The sequence below is a fragment of the Scyliorhinus canicula genome, chromosome 31 (assembly GCF_902713615.1).
Source record: "Scyliorhinus canicula chromosome 31, sScyCan1.1, whole genome shotgun sequence".
In the NCBI taxonomy this organism is placed as follows: domain Eukaryota; kingdom Metazoa; phylum Chordata; class Chondrichthyes; order Carcharhiniformes; family Scyliorhinidae; genus Scyliorhinus; species Scyliorhinus canicula.
Genome location: NC_052176.1, coordinates 2,768,308 through 2,791,312, shown reverse-complemented (window position 1 = coordinate 2,791,312; position 23,005 = coordinate 2,768,308). Strand labels below are relative to the sequence as shown.

Genomic DNA, 23,005 nt, shown 5'->3' with positions numbered 1-23,005 from the left:
GGGAGCTCCGCCCCTTCAGTGGGGTGCCTCGTATTCCTCAGTGTCACAGGGAGCCTAATTGGCCCGGTCCCGTGGCTCTCGTAGAGATTATAACAATCCCCATGTTTCGAGGCTTCACAATTGGCTGATGTGCCTCCAGTTGCAAGGCCCTAAGCTCTGAAATGCCGCCCCAAAGCTCTCCGTCTCGCTAACTCTTTTTCCTCCGAAATGCCCGTGAGCCTATTTCGCCCCGTTGCCCGTAAATCTCCTATGTGGCTCAAGTGTCAAAGTTTGCTTTATAATGCTCCTGCGGTGCACCGTGGCGTGTTTCACTACGCCAAAAAGGTGCTATAATAAATACAACTTGTTGCTGTAGACCCGTGACCCTTGTAGCTCTCCAGGCAGCTTTGTTAATGAAGAAGCACCTGACCTATTGGGCAGAAAGTTTCAGGTTTGACTTCTGCCTGTGCGTTAGCGTCACCGTAGCCAAGCATTAGAAGGGGGACTGGACTTGTCCTTGAACGACTCCGGGTAAGTGAAGGAAAATCATCTAGCATTCCTACACTGATCACTGTTCCAGTCACCCTTCAGTGTGTCTGCCTGCAGTTTGTGCTTAAAGTGATGCCACCGTACCATCCCTCTGTTCTCCCCGCTCCAAAATCTATCACGGACACGAGTTATTGCGGGAAACTAAATCTGCAAGTTAAATGCTGTAAATCTACTGGAGGAAATTGAAACTGGACAACATACAGCATGGTAGTTGGCAGTGAGCTACAAGACCGTCAAGGGACATCTTAAGATCAGAGGTTTAACCAGTTTGCGAATGCTGGTGGATTGAAAACCTTAAATTCATGCCAGCTGTTCTTGTTGCTCTGTATATATATACGAAGTTGAATTGTTTGTTTCTTTAACTTGTGTCTTCTAGAGTGGTTTTTGACATTTATTGCCATCCTGTTGCTGCCTGAATGTGAGAATGGTTTACCCTTTGCTGGAATGCACCATTTTACTTGATGCAGTTTTTCAGCCCCTCCCCAGCCATACTACCCCATCATGGTTTTACTATTCAACAATTTTAGATGATATAAATTCGACCACCATTTAAAAAAAAAAGGAGTATCCAATTATTTTTTTTCCAATTAAGGGGCAATTTACCGTGGCTAATCCACCTACCCTTCGCATCTTTTTAGGTTGCAGGGGCGAGACCCACGCAGACATGGGGAGGAATGTGTGCAATGGTTGGCACTGCTGCCTCTCGGCACCAAGGACCCGGGTTCGATCCCGGCCCTGGGTCACTGTCCCGTGTGGAGTTTGCACATTCTCCCCATGTCTGCGTGGTCTTACACCCACAGCCTAAAGAAGTGCAGGGTAGGTGGATTGGCCATGCTAAACTGCCCCTTAATTGGGAAAATAAAAATCTTACAAGGCGTGATGAGGCTGGTAAATCTTGCGAAGAGGCCTCCTCTGGCAGGATTTACTGGCCTCATCACGTCCCGAATCGGACGCAATAAGGGCCGCAGGTTGCGCCCATATATTCTTCCATTTAATGAAGATAATTATTCATTCGTTCATCCAATAGTGTTTTACTTTATTTTCATTTTTGGTCTTATATGTATGGTGGGACGTGAGGAGGGAGAAAGCGTTGGAGTTCCACAGAATTTAAAATGTAGGTTGAAAAGACATTAATTGCTCAGTTAGTGGCTGGCCACATGTTTGGGCATTTTGCCACTCTTCAATTTGCTCAGCCGATCAGATATTTGACAGGTAATTGAGCAATCAATCTACCGTAGTGACTTTACCCCCGACATGATTAAAGTCTGACATTGATTTTTGTTAAATTTAGAGCACCCAATTTTTTTTCCCCAATCTGCACCACCGCCTCCCACTGGCCCGGGAGGAGCCTGAGGAGATCCCGCCCGTCGATGATCCCAGTGGCAGGATCAAGCAGGCCCTGGGTGTTGCCCGCCGCATTCAGTGTGGTGGAGGATTCGGGCCCGGAGGGCGACTGTCTGAAGGCTGTCAGCTGCCCAGTGTCGGGAGCAGAGGGTGCACATGAGGCTCTCTGCAGTGGGGTGCAGGGCTCACTCGTGCCTGACCCTGTGTCGCCCCCACCCTTTCTGGGGGACTCCAGCCCCCCCACTTTCCCTTCTGTTCATACAGAGGCGAGGGTATCTGGTCTCGCCAGCGCAAAGTTTAGTGCTTGTACCGTTTTTTTTATAGAAATGTGTTGTGAACTGTTACAATAATCAGAGTATCCACCCACCCCTCCTTGTACATTGGTACTGAGGGGAGGGTACCCTGTTTCTCCAACACAAAATTAATGTTTGTACCGTTTGGCCTTGTATATATTTTTTACTGTTTTAATAAAAAGATATGGCTGATGCACCTCAACTGCACATCTTTGGGTTGTGGAGGCGAAACCCAAGCAGTCATGGGGAGAATGTGCAAACTCCACACGGACAGTGACCCGGAGCCGGGATCGAACCTGGGTCCACAGCGCCGTGAGGCAGCAAACGTCTGACATTGATGTGATGTCTGATATGTGACGTGCTGAACTATGCGACATGAGGCATGCGTTTTTAGATGCAATGGACAGGTGTGGTCGGCATCGTTGAACGTGGCAAAGACGGGCGGTCAGAAATTTCTGGAGCATCCCCTGGCCAACAGGACTCCCTGTCAACCTCAGCTAGCATTGCTACTTCCGGCGTAGATTGTGGCACAGCTCCTTTCTCGGAATTGAGATGGAGGCAATGAAAATATAGAGTGCGAGAACTGCAAAACAGGCCGTGGATTTCCTATCGTTCATTTACGTCATGGCCCACGGTCAAATCTACTCAGAATGCGCTTGCGCCAAATTGACCTGCAGTCTTAAAATTTGTGCCACAAGTCAGATGTTCCACGAGAATAGTGCTAGTTGTAATTTCTAACTGACGGGTTCTAAAATTTAGAAAATGGTTTCACTGAACCATGATAATAACAATAATTTTTATTGTCACAAGTAGGCTTACATTAACACTGCAATGAAGTTACTGTGAAAAACCCCTAGTCGCCACACTCCGGCGCCTGTTCGGGTACACGGAGGGAGAATTCAGAATGTCCAATTCACCTAACAAGCACGTCTTTCGGGATTTGTGGGAGGAAACAGACACAGGGAGAATGTGCAGACTCCGCACAGACAGTGACCCGGGCCGCGAATCAAATCCGTGACCCTGGCGCTGTGAATCAACAGTGCTAACCACTGTGCTACCGTGCCGCTCACAGTTTGGTTAAATGACACCAAGATGTTCCCCTGTGACTCTACCATAGAAGCTAAGTGTAAAAAATAGTCTCAATTTCATCCTGAGCCTCCTAGACCTGCGTCACCTCCACTTCCTGAAATGGATAGAATCAAGATTCAAATTAAGATTGACGGGAAGATGGTGGCTTAGTGGTAATTTCATGAGGCTACTAATCCAGAAGATAAAAGCAAATTACTGCGGATGCTGGAATCTGAAACAAAAACAGAAAATGCGAGACAATGTCAGCAGGTCTGACAGCCTCTGTGGAGAGAGAAGGGAGCTACTGTTTTGAGTCTGGATGGTTCTGGGTCAAAGCTAAGCTTGGGCTTTGACAAAGAATCATCTAGTAATCCAGAAGTCCAGGCTGATGTTCTGGGGATATGGGTTTGAAATTCTACCATGGCAGCAGGTGGAATTTAAATTCAATTAATAAATGATAGAATCATGGAATCCCTACAGTGCAGGAGGACATTCGGCCCATCGAGTCTGCACCGGCGCTTGGAAAGATCACCCGAGGCCCACACCTCCACCCTATCCCGGTAACCTTATCTAACCTTTTGGACACTAAGGGGCAATTTGTCATGGCCAATCCACCTAACCTGCACATCTTTGGACTGTGGGAGGAAACAGGAGCACCCGGAGGGAACCCCCGCAGACACAGGGGAGAACGTGCAAGCTCCACACAGACAGTCACCCGAGGCCAGAATTGAACCCAGGTCCTTGGAGTTGTGAGGCAGCGTTGCTAACCCACTGTGCCACTCTGCCGCAAATCTGGAATTGAAAGGCTAGCCTCAGTAATGGTGACCATGAAACTTATCACCGATTGTCATAAAAGCCATCTGGTTGACAGGTGTCCTTTTCTGGTCTGGCTTACACCTAATTCCAGATCCACACAAGGTTCTCCTCGTGCTTGCACTCTGTCTGCACTGGTAGGCTTTTTATGTGCGACTTGTCAAGGACTGCTGATGGCCTGAAGGATTTTATCCAGATAATATGAGAGGCAAAGGGTAATCACCTTAATTATAACACACCATCATCTACAGTTACAGGCTGATTGAGAATGATTAGCCGTTCCAAGTGCAGTTTGCTCTGGGCGATTTGAACGGTTTCCTACCATTAATTATTACACTCTGCTTGTGTGCAGTTTTGGTCTCCTTATCTGAGGAAGGATGTTCTAGCTAGAGAGGGAGTGCAGCGAAGATTTACCAGGCTGATTCCTGGCATGGCAGGACTGACATACCAGGAGAAATTGAATCGGTTACGATCGTATTCATTGGGGTTCAGAAGAATGAGGGGGGATCTCATAGAAACGTATAACATTCTAACAGGACTGGACAGGGTAGATGCAGGAAGGATGTTCCCGATGGTGGGTATGTCCAGAACCACGGGCTGGTTTAGCACAGTGGGCTAAACAGCTGGCTTGTAAAGCAGAACAAGGCCAGCAGCGCGGGTTCAAAATTCCCGTACCAGCCTCCCCGAACAGGCGCCGGAATGTGGCGACTAGGGGCTTTTCACAGTAACTTCATTAGAAGCCTACTTGTGACAATAAGCGATTTTCATTTCACAGTTTGAAGGTAGACAATTTAAGACCGAGATGAGGAGGAATTTCCAGAGAGGGGTGAGCCTGTGGAATTCGCTGCCACAGGAAGTAGTTGAGTCCAAAACATTGTATGGTTTCAAGAAGCAGTTAGATATAGAACTTGGGGCGATGGGGATCAAAGGATATGAAGGAAAGCGGGATTAAGCTGTTGAATTGGATGATCAACCATGATCTTAATGAATGGTAGAGTGGGCTTGAAGGGCCAGTTGGCCCCCTCCTGCTCCTATTTTGTCTATGTTTCTATGAGAGTGCTCTTGGCGGTTCAAGGCCGTAACAGCTGGAAGTTTCTTCTGTTCCTTGAAGCAGCAGATTCAATTTAGCAGTTATTTAATTATGCGCCGACCAATTTTAATGATTCTGTCTCTCCAATGATTGTGACGCCGAGGCATCTGGACCCAAAGTTTCGTCCTCCATGTGATTTGCCTGAGTTGATTTAGCTGCTCTCAGTTCTAGGGCTGCGGCAGTTAGCTTCAAAGAACAAAGAAAAATACAGCACTGGAACAGGCCCTTCGGCCCTCCAAGCCTGTGCCGACCATGCTGCCCGTCAAAACTAAAGTCTTCTACATTTCCTGGGTCCGTATCCCTCTATTCCCATCTTATTCATGTATTTGTCAAGATGCCCCTTAAATGTCACTATCGTCCCTGCTTCCACCAGCTCCTCCTGCAGCGAGTTCCAGGCACCCACTACCCTCTGTGTAAAAAAACTTGCCTCGTACATCTCCTCTAAACCTTGCCCCTCGTGCCTTAAACCTATGCCCCCTAGTAATTGACCCCTCTACCCTGGGAAAAAGTCTCTGACTATCCACTCTGTCTATGCCCCTCATAATTTTGTAGACCTCTATCAGGTCGTCCCTCAACCTCCGTTGTTCCAGTGAGAACAAACCGAGTTTATTCAACCTCTCCTCATAGCTAATGTCCTCCATACCAGGCAACATCCTGGTAAATCTCTTCTGCACCCTCTCTAAAGCCTCCACATCCTTCTGGCAGTGTAGCGACCAGAATTGAACACTATACTCCAAGTGTGGCCTAACTAAGATTCTATACAGCTGCATCATGACTTGCCAATTCTTATACTCAGTGCCCCGGCCAATGAAGAAAAGCATGCCGTATGCCTTCTTTTTTTTTCTTTTTTTAAAATTTAGATTATCCAATTACTTTTTCCAATTAAGGACCAATTTAGTGAGGCCAATCCACCTACTCTGCACATCTTTGGGTTGTGGGGGTGAAACCCACGCAGACACGGGGAGAATGTGCAAACTCCACACGGACAGTGACCCAGAGCCGGGATCGAACCTGGGACCTCGGCGCCGTGAGGCGGCTGTGCTAACCACTAGGCCACCGTGCTGCCCTGCCTTATGCCTTCTTGACTACTTTCTCCACCTGTGTTGCCCTTTTCAGTGTCCCTGGACTAGAGAGGAAGAAAGTCAACCAGGATTTCTCATTCACATTTGTAACCCAGTTGCTCACTTAAGCATACGATCTAGTTTCACTTTGTTGCAGAACTGAGGGCGTACTAATTACTTTGGAGGTCCTATTCTTAAATTACGTTGAGATCTTGCCTGTCTAGTTAGGTGGTTTGAGTTAGTATGCTTGTTTTTTTAAAAGAAATAGTTACTTTGGGTGGCATGGCGGTGCAGTGGTTAGCACTGCTGCCTCACGGCGCCAAGGACCCGGGTTTGATCCCGGCCCCGGGTTCGATCCCGGACATTGTCCGCGTGGAGTTTGCACATTCTCCGCATGTCTGCTTGGGTCTAGCCCCCACAACCCAAAAAGATGTACAGGGTAGGTGGATTGGCCACCTTAATTGGGGGAAAAAAAGAAATAATTACTTTGAATGTACAGCACAGAAAGAACTTGCCCCAACCAGTTCTGTGTTGACGTTTGTGCTCCACATGAGTCTTCTCACATGCTGTCTACCGTACTATCTTTCTATTCCCTTTTCTCTCCTCTATTTTATGTACAACTGTAAAGTACATTACTTTGGCCAAAATCTCAGATCCTAAAGTAGGCAATCAAATATTTTCTATCCTCCACCCCATAACACTTTCAAAAATCCATGTTACTTTGTCAATTAGCGCTGTTCTTTTATGCCGGGCTCTGACATTCAATACTGTTGACCGCTGTTACTAAATACAAACTACGGGAATATTAAATCCTCCATCAGTCACCTTCGTAACAAAGAGCCAGGGAAGAAGTACCTGATGCTCTGGTTACAGAACAAAAAACAAATGTTGTTGAAAAAAAGAGATATGCTGTCGAAGCTTTTTGCCTTGCACCCATCAGGAGAGATGCAAGGATGCCTAATTTCAAAGAGAGCAACACTTTATACTGCGTGAGAAAAGGGTGCTGATTCGTTGGGCTGTCAATTCTGATTGGTTTAGGCGTTGCCATGGGGAAAGCGCCAATGAAATATTGACCCCGTGTTTTTGCATAATTTTTAAAAATGCAATGCCTGGACATGTTCCTCTTGCTTGTAGAGGACAATAGTTTGTATGGATGTATGTAGCCTCTCGCATTGCAAGCTCACCTCATAATCTTGAATTGGTTGTTCGTGTAATTCTGCGCACACTCGGGATTGTTCAGCAAGTGCTGTTCAATCATGAAATTGCATCTAACATTCATCATTATGTTCTGAGTTTTGCAACCGCTGACTGTTTGAGTGCGCGCAGTACACTGCTTATTGCAAAGAGCCGGAGGAATGTGCTGTTTGATGCGATCTGCCAGTCGGTGGGGCGTGTGGCCTGTGCATCGGGCCAGAATGATGCAGCACAAAAGTCTTTCCTCATAATTTAACTATCGCTGAAGTACTGTTCTACCTGGATCCAGGGCTCTGGTTAGTTACAAGAGAGTGGTGATAATTATGAGGGAAGCTTTAGTTCGGTCCGATTCCTCCCAGCCCTCTTTGTGCATCCAGAGCCTCACCACCTGAACTCTGCAGTTTGAGAGTATTGAGACATTAGCCAAGAACTTGCCATGCTGGTTTTAACTGAACCCACGAACGTGATGGGGCAGAAATCGATCCTCGTTGTTCCACACCTTTTGGGCGATTTTCGTAACAGGAGTTTGCAGTTTCAGATCATGAATTCCACATATCTGTGAGGCCAGAAGAATTTCTACTGTGAAAAAATAGAACTACATGCTATGCAACATACTCCCATCATATTGAAATCATATTGGCAAATATTTTATTATTTCAAGGTATATTGATTGCAACATCCTCTGGGATTTACACCCTCTGCCCTACGGGAAGCCAGTGATATCCAAGTAGCCAGTTTGCTCGATAGAGTCATTAGATGTCCTGAAAATATGTAACAATAATATAATAATAATCTTTAGGTGGATTGGCCATTGTAAATTGTCCTTAGTGTCCAAAATTGCCCTTAGTGTTGGGTGGGGTTATTGGGATAGGGGAAGGTGTTGACCTTGGGTAGGGTGCTCTTTCCAAGAGTCGGTGCAGACTCGATGGGCCGAATGGCCTCCTTCTGCACTGTAAATTCTGTGAAAAAAAAATATTTATTGTCACAAGTAGGCTTACATCAACACTGCAATGAAGTTACTGTGAAAAGCCCCTAGTCGCCACATTCCGGCACCTGTTCGGGTACACGGAGGGAGAATTGAGAATGTCCAAATTACCTAACAAGCACGTCTTTCGGGACTTGTGGGCGGAAACCGGAGCACCCGGAGGAAACGCACGCAGACACGGGGAGAACATGCAGTCTCCGCACAGACAGTGACCCAAGCCAGGAATCGAACCTGAGACCCTGGTGCTGCGAAGCAACAGTGCTGACCACTGCACTATCGTATCAGACAACCCCGCATGAAATCTTCTCACGATCAGAGGGATGGCCAGAGCATGGCTACCTCTTCTGGCCCCACAGATATTCTGCGGCTGAGCTCAGTGTTGGAGCCAGCTGAATTCACTATAGCGTTCGAGAGACGAAGATGTCAACAAAGGAGATGCATGTACTACAAGCGTTTGAACTGACTCCACATCCCAATATAATAACCAGTTCGTACCAATACTCTTGTTTCCCAGTTTTTAACTGGTGTTCCATTGTGAGGCGTACAAGACCAATTTGGACCAGTTCAGTATTCTTAACTCATGTTCTTTACTGTTTTGCGTTCTGGGCATCAGTAATGTTTCAAGCACATTTGCATCAAATACCTTTGCCGCCATTTCTATGAAACAGGCTCACGCTTTTCGTGAAAGAGCAGACCGAACAATTTCAATGGCCACGTGAATGCGTCAACAATATTGCACGGTGGAACTTCACCCAAAGGATTTGTATCAGGACAAGTTGCTGTGGAACCAGGAAAGCTGACTTGGTGTCTTGCATCCCCTTATTCATGCAGTTCCCAGTGATGTTTCTTCCTGTAACCGAGTGTGACAGGCCAGTGGTGAAACCAAAATGGGGGTGCACCAAAGTGAGATGCGTTGATGAAAAATGAAGAACATCAGCAGCATTTACTGGGATTTCTTGGGATTGTGATGTGGAAAATTGGTCCTCGAAAGACACTTCTCAACTTTTTGCAGTTTACCATTTCTGGTGACGCATCTTGCAAAAATCACTTAAATCGCGTCAGACAGTATTCCGGCGCCTGTTCGGGTACACGGAGGGAGAAACTAACGTGCCGTTGGGAGATTTTTCTTTTGTTTTCTCTTCAATGCTTGGATATGAGCGTGGGCAGCACGGTGGCGCAGTGGGTTAGCACTGCTGCCTCACGGCACCGAGATCCCAGGTTCGATCCCAGCTCTGGGTCACTGTCCGTGTGGAGTTTACACATTCTCCCCGTGTCTGCGTGGGTCTCACCCCACAACCCAAAGATGTGCAGGGTAGGTGGATTGGCCACGCTAAATTGTCCCTTAATTGGACAAAATGAATTGGGTACTCAAAATTTGTAAAAGAAAAGAAATGAGCACAGGTGGTGCAGTGGTTAGCACTGCTGCCTCACGTGCCGAGGGCCCGGGTTCAATCCCGGCCCCGGGTTACCGTCCGTGTGGAGTTTGCCCATTCTTCCGCCGTGTCTGCGTGGGTTTCACCCCCACAACCCAAAGATGTGCAGGGTAGGCAAATTGGCCACGCTGAATTACCCCTTAATTGGGGAAAAGAAAGAATTGGGTCCTTAAAATATTTTAAAAAGAGCTTTCGTCAAACATTTAAAGGTGATTCATGTCGTGTAGGTAATGTTGGGCTACGATGAAAAGATCTCCTCGATAACCTGCACCTGTCAGGGTAATTTTGTGTAGCTTTGCTTGCTTGGACGTGCATATTGGGAATAAGGACCTTGGCAGGATGAAGCACAAGTTTTTAAAATTGCTGACCAACAGACCACTTTGAACTTCAATTTTCCCGTTGAAATCAGGAGCGCCGGTTAAAACAACAGCTCTGGTAAAGGAATGTAGTCATAACTAGCTATTTTATCAATGTGGACGAGTCAGATTTCATGATATGGCAGTTGGCGACTGCCAGGTGTACCGAATCCCAACAGGTAACTGATCAAGCTATCACAACGATTTGTATTTTGTTACGAGTGGGTATGTGTACTGGAGTCTGGAGTATAAATTCCAGTAGCACTTGTGGAGGTTGACTTGATGGGCCAAATGGCTGTCTCCTGTGCTGTAACCGATTTGTTTATAAATATAGATTTACGATTGAAGTCTGGTTGTTTGGCCCATATTAGTAGTTCTGGACATTGGGTTAATCTGCCATCAGTCTGAACCATCACCTTGTGAGAATCTCTGGGCTGCAGAGATTCCGAGGCAGGTCGTTCCAGTCGGGAAATTTCCTGACCCACCAGACCTGCTTAAGTAAAAAGTGCAAATATGCGGAAGCGTTGTCTGGTGTGGCTCATGAGTCCCGCTCTGGGGCGGCGTGGTGGCGCACTGGTTAGCACTGCTGCATCACAGCACCGAGGACCCGGGTTCGATCATGGCCCCGGGTCACTGTCCGTGAGCTTTTTGTTTCTGCGTCCTCTTCCATTGACCTTTCAAACAGTCACCCTCCAGAGGTCAGGGACCATCAGCAGTTGTCTCCCGGTTGTCAGTATCAATGTTTGGCAACTTCATACCTCGCTTGCAGGTGTCCTGGTAGCGGAGATGGGACATCCAGGAAGTCATGGCCCAGTAGCCAATTTGCTGTGCAAATAGCCTGCGGGTATACGGTTGTCATTCATCTGAGGAATGTGGCTGAGCCAGCGCAAATGTTGTTGGCTCAGTAATGAGTATATGCAGGTGGAATTAGGACCTCTGAGTTGGTGACCTTGGTCCTGCTAAGGGGTGCTGAGGTTACCCTGAGACAGCGAAGGTGTCCTAGACTTAGTCCAGCCTTTATTCCTCCCTAGCATATGTTATTCCGGTCTTATCACTGTAGAGGAGTGTGCTGAGAACATAGGCTTGGTAGACCCACAGTTTGGTGATCTCTGTCAGATTGCTGTTGTTCCACCCTCTCTTAGTCAACTTGGACATTACAAGCACAGCTTTTGTAAACCGTGTGTTGATTTCAGCATCAAGTCACAGATTGTTGGGGATTGTGGAACTTAGACATGTGGAGCTGTTAACAACCTCCAGCATTTTCGACTCCGATAGATGGCAACATCCCGGACCATGATGTCTGTCTTTCTGGTATGGAAGCAAATATGGCAAGTTAATTGTGCTGTTGCTGCCAGTTTCCGAGGCCCCGTGCGTTGAAAGCTGCTATTGTTGACGCAGCAGTAATGTTAAAAAACAGCTGTTTATCGGCGGTGATATCTGCAGCAGCCTTTGTTTAAACAAATACCATTCAGCAGAGAGAGCTGAATAATCAAAAGGATGGTCAAGTTAGTCAACTTGCTTTGTAACCGTTTGACTTTTGGATAATGGCTTAGGGCGAGGTTTCCTCTTAAAATATAGAAGAAGCTATTCATAGTGGGTGGCCTGTGGATTGGTAATTATCAGATATAATTCTCACTGACCGACCACCATGTGTTGCAGACAAACTGGGGATCACCATAACCGGGCCCCAATTCTGATGGCCATCACTGTCAAAATAATATTTTGCTTGCTCTAGCTCTGTCTGGTTGAGAGTTGACTGGCAAAACCCAGTTTAGCAGCTAAATCGCAGATAAAATCGCAGATACGATTTTAAAAAATAAATCACTGCTGGAAAGCTGAAAGAAAAATGGAATATTCCAGATATTCCAGCAGATCTTGTGATCAAATGATAAATAACTTGTCAAAAGCAGAACCGATGCTTTGCAGATAACACTTCATGTCTTTTGAGCCCTGTTGTACAGCTACTAAGAAGTTCAGGTGAGAAGCTGCTCACAAACTTAATTTGGCCTTTTATTTACACAGTGCTGAAAGTAGCAAAGTTTAAAATTGTGCTGCGAAAGATCAGAGCTGTGATCCTTCTATCTAAGCTGTGTGTGAAGAGCTGGACAGAGAATAGAGTGGAAAAACAGGATTCTTGTTATATTGTGAACACTTAATTTTCTCTTGCGCTTGTCGAGGTGTCCCAGTTTATCTTTTTTTAAATGAATTTAGAGTACCCAATTCATTTTTTCCAATTAATGGGCAATTTAGAGTGTCCAATCCACCTAGCCTGCGGGCGAAACCCACGCAAACACGGGGAGAATGTGCAAACTCCACACAGACAGTGGCCCAGAGACGGGATTGAACCTGGGACCTCGGTGCCGTGAGACAGCAGGGTTTACCCACTGCGCCACCGTGCTGCCCTCAGAGCTGTCCCAGTTCAAATGTAGCACAGGTTAGGTGCAGACTACATAATAATAATAATAATAAATCGCTTATTGTCACAAGCAGGCTTCAATGAAAGTTACTGTGAAAAGCCCCTTGTCGCCACATTCCCGGCGCCTGTTCGGGGAGAGCCGTCCGGGAATTGAACCCACGCTGCTGCCTTGTTAGCCCACTGTGCTAAACCAGCTCCTACGTCCATGATGTATGTTAATGCTAATTTGGGACAGACACATATCCCACTGCTATCTGATATAGTTTCTGAGTGTGATATCCATTTTTACATGATGAGCTAGCCGTGAAAGAAATTGCATTCGGAACTTTGTACCGTCAGTTTGGTTTAGATTCAAACCTGGGACCACCCGCCCTCCCAAATTGAATTGCACTGTAATATGCAGCGATTGTACAGGACCTGAGAGTTGTCGACTGTTATATGATTCCCATTTCGCGCTCCATTCATAGAATTTTCAGTGCAGTAGGAGGCCATTCGGCCCATCGAGTCTGTACTAGCCCTCAGAAAGAGCACCCTACTTAAGCCCACGCCTCCACTCCATCCCCATAATCCAGCGACCCCGCCTAACCGTTGGACACTAAGGGGTAATTTAGCGCGGCCAATCCACCTAACCCGCACATCTTTGGACTGTGGGAGGAAAACGGAGCAGCCGGAGGAAACCCACGCAGATGCAGGGAGAAAGTGCAGACTCCGCACAGACAGTCACCTGAGGCTGGAATTGAACCTGGGATCCTGGAGCTGTAAGATAGCAGTGCTAACCACTGTGCTACCGTGCTGCCCAGTTATTTTGGAAGCATTCAAATCAGTTTGCTGTGTAGATGCCTAACTTTAATGCTGAGCCATACTGTACTAGAATACCTTGGGCTGGATTCTCCCAAAATGGGACTATGTCCCCACGCCGGCATAAAAACACTGGCGTTGCATGCCCCAGTTTCCTACAAAAAACAAAAGACGATTCACTTACCTTCTGGGGGCTAGCAACGACCCGGGGAATGCAACGCAACTTTGGCTGCGGATAAGGGCCTCCGCACTTCCAATTCCGAGTCTGCGCTTGCGCAAAGTGGCGGCCTCCAGCGTCTGCGCCGAGCGCTATGGCGGACTCGGACCGCGGACCAACACGGACAATGTAGGCCCCCCCCGATCGGCCGCGCGCCGCTGCATTGGACCGGCCCGATCGCTGCCACGGCCGTCCGTAAGGCCCCCCCCCCCCCCAAACCAGGGCGGCCGCGGACTGAGCCCGACCGGCCATACCACATTAGTTCCACGGAGTCGGGTACCCGGCTGGTTCGGAGAGGAGTATCGCCGGGAGGGCCTCTGGCAACAGCCCTCTCAGCCGCACGGCGTTATTCAGGGACGCGCAATTCTCCGGAGCCTGGAGAATCGCCGGAGTGGAGCCGGGCCAGATTCGGTCGGGAACTTCGATTCTCCGCCCCTGCGCCAAATGCGATTTTGGCGCAGGGATGCGGAGAATCCAGCCCCTTGTCTGTACTGTAAAATGCATGGACGGGCCACTTATCTTTTAAAGAATGTTTGCACCTTTTCTACCAAATGCATTGACTTTTGCTGACGTATAGGTTCCTTGTTACCTTGCATTGTCACTCTTCATGCGTGAAGTTATCCTTGCCCGTTGCTCGTTCCAGCAGGGAGCACCAGCTAACTGAGCAGGGGAAGAGACGTCGGGCAAATCAGAGCTCAAATCTGCCACCCACCTCCTCCACATGCCTGTAGCTATAAACTCCATTAACTGTACGAGCCACCAGAGCAACTAATTTGGGGAATTTTTCCGACTGTACGAGTGGGTGGTCATACACTTACTTTCATGACTAAACAAATTTCTCCTTATTTTCCAGTTGTGATCAAGGAGCGCAGCAGGTAAGTCTGAAGGATGAGCAGCACAATGTCGACAGCCACAGACTACGACAGCATTGAGATCCAACAGCAGTATAACGACATAAACAACCGCTGGGATGCCAACGAGGAGGAGTGGGACAACGAGAACAGCTCCGCCAGACTCTTTGAACGCTCACGGATCAAGGCCTTAGCAGGTAGGCAGGAAGTACTGATAGTTGTAAGGCAGGAAAGGAAAGGTCTCCTGCTTGATGGAAACCTAAGTGAAAAAGAGTGAATCTTCTCTCTTTTAAACACTAAGGAGGTAGGATTTAATTCAACCGTTGTGTCTGGTGACCTTTTGTTGCTGGTTCTTTTGATCCTGAAAGTGTTGATTCTTACAAAGGGTTACAGCTGCATTCGCTGTCCAGTGTATTGCCAGGTGGCCATCCTTTTTGTTTTGTGAATGTAGACAGTGTCGGGTGCCATTTGACTGTGGCGGTTGGCATCCTGATCCCGTCCTCACTCGATCGCTACGCGCACACTTTCCGAAGGGCTTCCCTGTAAAGTGATCAGAAGTGGGTATCCTGGCCTGATTATTCACCTCCTTGGCCCCGAACACCAGGGCTAAATGTCGGACCCTGCAACCTGGACTGGAAACGGGTGGAATTAATTGAATCCAATGAATCCAAATCACCTCCTCATGCCAAGGAGTCTGTGTGGGTTTCCCTATGGCCCTACACCCAGACACCCACTCAATACAAGCCCTGTTAAAATAGTAAAAAGTCTTTCAACACCGGGTTCAAGTCCAATAGGTTTGTTTGGAATCACTAGTTTTCGGAGCACAGCTCCTTCCTCAGGTGAGTGCTGATGAAGGAGCAGCGCTCCGAAAGCTAGTGATTCCAAACACATCTGTTGGACTTCAACCTTGTGTTGTAAGACATCTCACTGTGCCCATGCCAGTCCAACGCCGGCATCTCCACATCATGGCTGTTAAAATAGGGTCTATTAAGAATGGTCACCTGGGCAGTATATCAGAGGACACCTAATACAAAATACGAAGTGGAGGAAATAAGCAAATTAATTAATGTCAAGTCCTCCAACAATTCTGTTGTGTGCTACCATCAACTGCATTTTTTGTTGCTTCTCTTTGCTCCAGCATTTATATATTCTTTCTAAAAAGTGGATTTGTTCAAATAAAATTGTGGTAGGCTTCCTGTTGTTCAAGCATATCCAGGCTGTAAATGATTTTGTTGTCTTCTGTGGTTCCTCTCTTGACTGAAGAGTCTGACGCGGGATTAGCATGGACGTCCACAGAACTGACTGTTCATTATTGTCATTGTTGGTGCTGGGGGGAGTGTCTGCAACCCTGGCCTTCCTCTGGGCACGGCGGATGTTGTGAGTTGCCGTAGATGGTTTTTGCACATGGTGTTGAACCAATTTTCAGCCCTTGCCTCTACATGGGATGGTCAACTGCAGTGTTTTCCGAAGTGAAGTGGTCCGTAATGCAAAAGTTGTTAAGGTTCTTTTTTCATTAGGGTGCCCTTGTACCGTTTGTACTGTCTACCTTGTTATTTCTCCTGAGACAGTTCATCGCAGAAGATCTGCTTGCAGGGCGGCACGTGGCGCAGTGGTTAGCACTGGGACAATAGCGCTGAGGACCCGGGTTCGAATCCCGCCCCTGGATCCCTGACCGTGTGGAGTTTGCGCATTCTGCCCGTGCCTGCGTGGGCTTCACCCCCACAATGTGCAGGGTAGGTGAATTGGCTGTGCTAAATCGCCCCTTAATTGGGAAAAAAAAATAATTGGGCACTCTAAATTTATTTTAAAAAAGAAGATCTGCTTGCGAGTTTTGTGATCACCCTTCTGGGAGACCTGGCCTGGCCCCTATAAGTTGAATTAAAAGATCTTTGTGTGAAACATGTAGCTGAGACCAGAAGAAAGGTCTCTGAGCTCTGTGGGAGCATTGTGCTGTGAATCTGCATTGCACCCAAGTCACACAGCATGCCATGGATAATTATCTACCAACATCTGCTGGAATGCACTGCGGTACCCCTCCGATTTTCCTCTCTTCTTCCCTCCTACAAGTCTCTCCATCTTGCTCTTGGGGTGCTCAAGTCGCAGTGGTGGTCCAACTACTAAACCTTCATAGATGACGATAAAATCTGCGGATTACCAGGTCTGTCTGGATTAGCTATTCACCAGATTCAACTCAGTGGGCTACCGAGAGACTCATGTGTCTGTGCGAGGGTTCGAAGTCTCCTGTGGCTGATCAACTGGGCGTCCTTCACTGGCAAACATTTCGTAGATTTAGCAGCGTCTACTTTGATGTTGGAGCTTTCCACACAGGCTTCACTTGATATCCTTTGTGAAATAAGCTCGTTGAGAAAGAGTTTTCCTCCTGAGGGGGTTCAGTGTATGTGTGTTTATAAAGAACAGTCAGTTTGTTTATAGTGAAACATTTGTTTGACAGCTCTTGCGTTGGGTTAAAACTAAAGTGTGCTTTTCACTTTTTCTGCCTGATCGGCGCTTAACGCGAAACGAGACGATAATGTATGTTTTGTCTACATTTTAAAAAAATCAGGAAAAGTAATGAGAGGGACATGCAAGTGGAAACACAGCATTACTGTGTCCGATGCAAAACCAGACACTTTGCAGTCCCCCACAGCGCCTCATCACTAAGAACGCCATACATTTTAGGCTTTCAAAGGGGAACATCTGTGTCTTATTACAGTCTCAAAGAATAGCTTAACCACCATGGAAGTGCTGATCTGAAAGCAGATAGTGCTGGCGATGCACAGTAGGTCAGTCAGCGCCAGAAAAGAGAAAAGAAAGGCTAATGTTTCAATGTAGAACCCCCTTCATAACTGAGACTGAAAGCCCTTAAGTAGGGTTGAGAAGGGCAGCACGGCGGCGCAGTGGTTAGCACTGCTGCCTCACGGCGCCAAGGTCCCAGGTTCGACCCCGGCTCTGGGTCACTGTCCGTGTGGAGTTTGCACATTCTCCCCGCGTCTGCGTGGGTCCGCCCACGCAACCCAAAGATGTGCAGGTTAGGTGGATTGGACACACTAAATTTCCCTTTAATTGGGAAGTATGAATTGGCTACTCTAAATTTATTTAAAAAAAAGAAACGCCTGGTCTTACCACATGGCTTGTAGCAGGGCTTCAGTAATATCATTTGTGGGTGGAGCCGGGCTGTGGCTGTCGGGTGAGAGGAGGTTTAGGTTTTTGGGTTTCAGTTTTGGTTTGGTGGCTTTGCACTGCAGAATTGAAGCAATGTTTCCTGTTTTTATTTTAAAGCTGTTCCAGTGAACTGACAACACATTGGGTGTGGTAAACTGTCTTGGTAACTTTAAAGATGGAGTTGCTTCCTGGAAGAAGTTTTGAATCTGCTGGTTGGAGGCTGGATCTCGGGGAAAGGATCAGTCCTGTTCAAGTGAGATTACAGAAGGGCAGCAAGGTGGCGCTGTGGTTAGCGCTGTTGTCTCATGGCGCCGAGGTGCCAGGTTTGATCCGAGGTCTGGGTCACTGTCAGTGTGGCGTTCTCCCCATGTTTGCGTGGGTTTCGCCCCCACAATCCAAAGATGTGCAAGGCAGCAGGATTGGCCACGCTAAATTGCCCCTTAATTGGAAAAAATGAATTGGGTACTCTAAATTAATTTTTTTTAAAGTGAGAATACAGTGTGATGGGCCACGCCCTTGAAAAGGGGTTTTGGTTGAATTGAATTTTGTTATTGAATTGGAACAGCTAAGGGGGAATTCATTAAGTGTTATATACAGAGATTACTGTAGCTGTCTTTATGTTTGTAATGGATAAGAATTCTTTCTGTGTTTATATATATATATATATATATGTTAACTACATTCTTAGAATAAAGCTTGTTCTGATTAAAGTGTCTCGGGTGTCTGTTGAATCACACCTGCAGTGAAGGCGTCTGCTCATCCCAGCCAAATTCAACAGAAAGGTTGTAGGTCCGGTGAACTTCATAATAATACACTTTGGAGTTTCTAAGCCCTGGCCCATAACAATAGGATGCTCCAGTTGTCGTATCGGGAGAACTCGATTTAAATATCTTGGCCAGTCCTGCTGAACCCTTTGTTGCGTTTGAGCTGAGGCTCCTCGTGTCATTTCCACTGGCTGGCTGTACTGGAGTGTTTTGAGCCCGCGAGTTGCGTTGAAGGTCTTGTTTCTGTTCCTGCTCATGCAGGTCTCCAGTCAACAATGGACATCAGGGCTGGATTCTCCGGTTCCCCAGCCATGTCTCGGCGGTGCGCTGTTCTCTCTTCCCGCCACTTGTCAAATGGAATTCCCATTTTAGCCACCCCACGTTGCCGGGAAGCCCTGCTGGTGGTTAAGTTTCCTTTTCGCGAATACCATGGTAGAGAGCAAAGAACAATACAGCACAGGAACAGGCCCTTCGGCCCTCCAATCCTGTGCCGGTCAAGATACCACCCTTGGCCAAAACCCTCAGCACTTCCTTGTACCATATCCCTCTATAGCCATCCTATCCATGTGTTTGTCAAGATGCCTTTTGAACGCCGTTAATGTATCTGCTTCCACAGCCTCCCCTGGCAACGCGTTCCAGGCACTCACCACCCTCTGCGTACAAAACCTGCCTCGCACATCTCTAAACTTTGCCCCACGGACCTTAAACCCCCTGGTGACTGACCCCTCCACCTTGGGAACGAGTGCCTGCCCATCCACTCTATCCATGCCCCTCATAATCTTGTAGACCTCTATCAGGTCACCCCTCAACCTCCGTCTGTCTAATGAAAACGGTCCGAGTCTATTCAGCTTCTTCACATAGCTAACATCCTCCAGAGCAGGCAACATCCCGGTAAACCTCCTCACCACCCTCTCCAAAGCCTCCACATCCTTCTGGTAGTGTGGTAATCAGAATTGTGCTCAATATTCCAAGTGCGGCCGTACCAAGGTTCTATGCAACTGCAGCATGACTTGCCAGTTTTTATACTCAATGCCCCGTCAAATGAAGGCGAGCATTCCGTCTGCTTTCTTGACTACCGTGTCCACTTGTGTTGCCACCTTCAAAGATCTATGGACCTGCACGCCCTGATCTCTCTGACTTTCTACATTCCTAAGAGTTTTACCATTTACGGTATATTTCCCCTCTATGTTAGATCTACCAAAATGCCTTACCTCACATTTGTCCGGATTAAAATCTGCATTTGTGCGCACGCCTTGATTGAGTTAGTTTATGTGACGTACACAATTATTACAAACTTTATTTCTGTGGGAACTATCAGAAAAGCGCTTGGCCCCTTGTTTGTTTGTGAAGATTACCCAGTGACTTGAGGTCGCAGGATGATCAACGGTTGTGGTCAGTCGACAGAAAAGTACAATATGTACTGACCTTAAACTCCAAAGTTTGACTGGATATCCACACAAGTAGATTTAGAGCTTAATTTGGACACATTTCAGACGAGGTTAAGAGGACTCATTAGTAAGCAGTGGGAGATTTGTTCATTTTTGTGCGTCTCCACATTTCAACCACAAGCGGAGCTGGGAGCTGTTGCCTTTGGCTCAGCCGGTGGGGCAGGTTTTACACGAGCAATAAAGCTACAAAAGGCAGCAGCACTGAGTCAACATGCATGTGGTTTTGTAAGGTCGGCAGCTTGTCGCTGTTTTGACTCGAGCAAAGGTGGAACTCAATGGGAAAGGTTGTGGATGAATGCTTAACATGCACACACTAAATCCCAAGTATGTCATCTTCATACAGGTATTAATTAATCAAATAGATCTCAAAGCTGCACTTGGCCATAACCAAAAGCCCTGGATCAACCGTCCCCCTAGACTTTTTTACCTGTACCGAGCCCCCAAATCCTCAATTTCAGTTCTGTTTAGCCCAGGTATTTATTCAACTCCTCCGTGATTAAGAGACTTGACACAGGGTTTGGGGCGGCACAGTGGTCAGCATTGCTGCCTCACGGCGCCAGGGACCCGGATTCGATTCCGGCCTTGGGTGACTGTGCGAAGTCTGCACATTCTCCCCCATAACTACGTGGGTTTCCTCCGGGTGCTCCGGTTTCCTCCCACAGTCCAAAGATGTGCAGGTTAGGTGGATTGGCCACGATAAATTGGCCCTTAGTGTCCAGGGATATGCAGGTTAGGTGGGGTTATGGGAATAGGGCGGGGAGTGGGCCTTGGTAGGGTGCTCTTTCAGAGAGTTGGTGCAGACTTGATGGGCCCACTGTAGTAATTTGATGGACTAACTGCTCAAGGTAGAAAAAAGAATAGCATTTTATAAATGTTTCATTTCACCTGAAACTTGTATGTTTTATATTTGCGTCCTCTGGACCTGCATTCACTCCGAGCTCTACAATCAGTGCATTTTGTTCCAGTGTACCTCCTTGTGAGATCCTGGGAAAGTCCATGGTGCATCAAAGATATTACTTCGAGATAAGGGGCGGGATTCTTCGGAAACCGGCGGGGCGGGCAACTCCGGCGCGAGGGAGTGGCGTCGGGGCCAGATCCCCCTGCGTCCCCCCGAGGACCCCGGAGGCCGCCCACGGAGGTCCTGCCGGAAAATACGTGTCATAATATACGCTGGCGGGACTAGCCGAAAACAGGCGGCCACTCGGCCCATCGTGGGCCTGAGAATCGCTGTGGGGTGGGGGGAGGGGGGGGGGGGCGCCACTGTCAGCGGCTGCCGAACGGCACGGCGCCATTCCCGCCCCCGCCAAATCCCCGTCGCCGGAGAATTCGGCAGCCGGCGAGGGGTGGGATTCACGCCGCCCCCGCCGATTCTACCTGGCGGGGGGTTGGAGAATCCCGCACAAGTGGTCTGAGTTTCAAGAAACTTTGGTGTCGGTTGCTCGGCAATGTCTTGTGAAATGAGGTCAGAAAAGGCTGAAGAACCTGGACAAAAGATTGTATTGTGAAAGTTCATTTCCTTTTTTTTAATAAATTTAGATTACCCAATTATGTTTTTTCCAATTAAGGGGCAATTTAGCCCGGCCAATCCACCTACTCTGCACATTTTTGGGTTGTGGGGACGAAACCCACGCAGACACGGGGAGAATGTGCAAACTCCACACGGACAGTGACCCAGAGCCGGTATCGAACCTGGGACCTCAGCGCCGTGAGGCGGTTGTGCTAACCACTAGGCCACCGTGCTGCCCCTGAAAGTTCATTTCCAACCAGTGCGAGCGTGGACGCAAATTTCAAACAAACAAGTTTCGGGTGAAAACGAAAGACTAGAAAATGCTTTTCTTTTTTTCCGCCTTGAGCAGTTAACCCTGTGTCAAGTCTCTTCATCAAGACGGAGTACCTGGAATAAACAGATCTGCAGTGGGAACTGCTGGATAGACCAGGGACGCAGTTGATCCGGAGCTATTGGTTCCAACCATTGAGAAATTTGCAACAAAAGTTTACACATTCGCAATGTTTCCCAGGTGAGTGCAAGTTCACCACAAGTACCTGCTGCAACTGGTGACAGTACCTGAGCCAGCACAGGTTACAAATACTTCCAGAAAACCCTGTCGACAAACTGAAAAGCCATCCTATCGTGGTTTCCAGCTCCGACAACAAGCGGTCCACTTGAAGTGCTCTGACAACCCGCCCAACTTAGATCAACTAATTCAGCAAGAATCAGACCTCATTTGTAGTCAAAATACTGCCTTTCTTCACCCCATAGCAGAGGAGCTTATCTGGTGGACTTCTAAGTGCGTGAGGATGAATGAGCTATTTAGGATCCTAATGTCGGCCGGCTTCAACAATCACAACGAATGATCTGACTTGCATAAATCCTACCTTGCTTTTGTAATATATTCCTTAGAAAACGACCACCAATTTAGGAAGAGATTTTATTTCTCAAAGGGATCACACATTCTTTTGTTGACTTTATCAACGATCACCTTCCCCTGTAATAACATGGCTAAACTCTCGACGTTGCCACCAGCATAAACTAATCTTTTTATTGCCGGTAATCCACACCTAGGCATTAGTGAATTGATATATTTTGGTGGAGTAGAGGATTAATTTATGTTGGTCTCTGCAGCGTTTGCCACCACCTTAAAATAGAGCACTTCTGAAACGGGAGATTATGTAAAGAATTTCAATGGAGAAAAATGAATTCAGCCCTTGTACGTGCAACAGAATCATAATTTGTATGGTCGTGTTATCACATGCTCTGACATATGATTTACTGAACAATAATTTAATTCTCTCGTCCGATTTTGTTACATTTTGGTCGATTTCTGAGCCCACAAGCAGTACAGCTGCTCGCAGATCAGGGCTCCATTTTGAATGGCAGCCTTTATTTGTACACGGCCCGCGTTTAAGCCTACATAGCTTTCTGGACCCCCTCACCTCCGTAATGTTGTCGAGGCTTCTGGACCCCTCACCCTTCCTCGCCAGGGGACTGCCATGGTTCCAGGCTGGCAGTGCCAGGGTACCGCCCTGCCCTACCCCCAACTACCCGGAGGTCACTAATGGCCTGGGAGGCCCCCCACCCCGTGCCGTCACGCCTGGTCCACGCTCTGGGTGCACACGGCGTCTGGGTATTTAAATGAGTCCGATGGAGCAAAGGGGGGGGGGGGACCGGCACGGAGCCCGATTT

At 47.6% G+C, this 23,005-nt stretch overlaps 1 protein-coding gene across 5 annotated transcripts in view; it reads left to right on the top strand.

The window, feature by feature from the left end:
- The window catches only part of LOC119959007 (spectrin beta chain, non-erythrocytic 1-like), a 295,476-nt gene that overhangs the window by 85,908 nt on the left and 186,563 nt on the right, over window positions 1–23,005 (top strand). For all 5 annotated transcript variants that reach the window (XM_038787552.1, XM_038787550.1, XM_038787555.1 and 2 more), the window contains one exon: window positions 14,450–14,644. In XM_038787552.1, coding sequence (XP_038643480.1) covers window positions 14,485–14,644 — 160 coding nt within the window. In that variant the 5' untranslated portion in view covers window positions 14,450–14,484. The remainder of the gene's footprint in view (window positions 1–14,449; window positions 14,645–23,005) is intronic.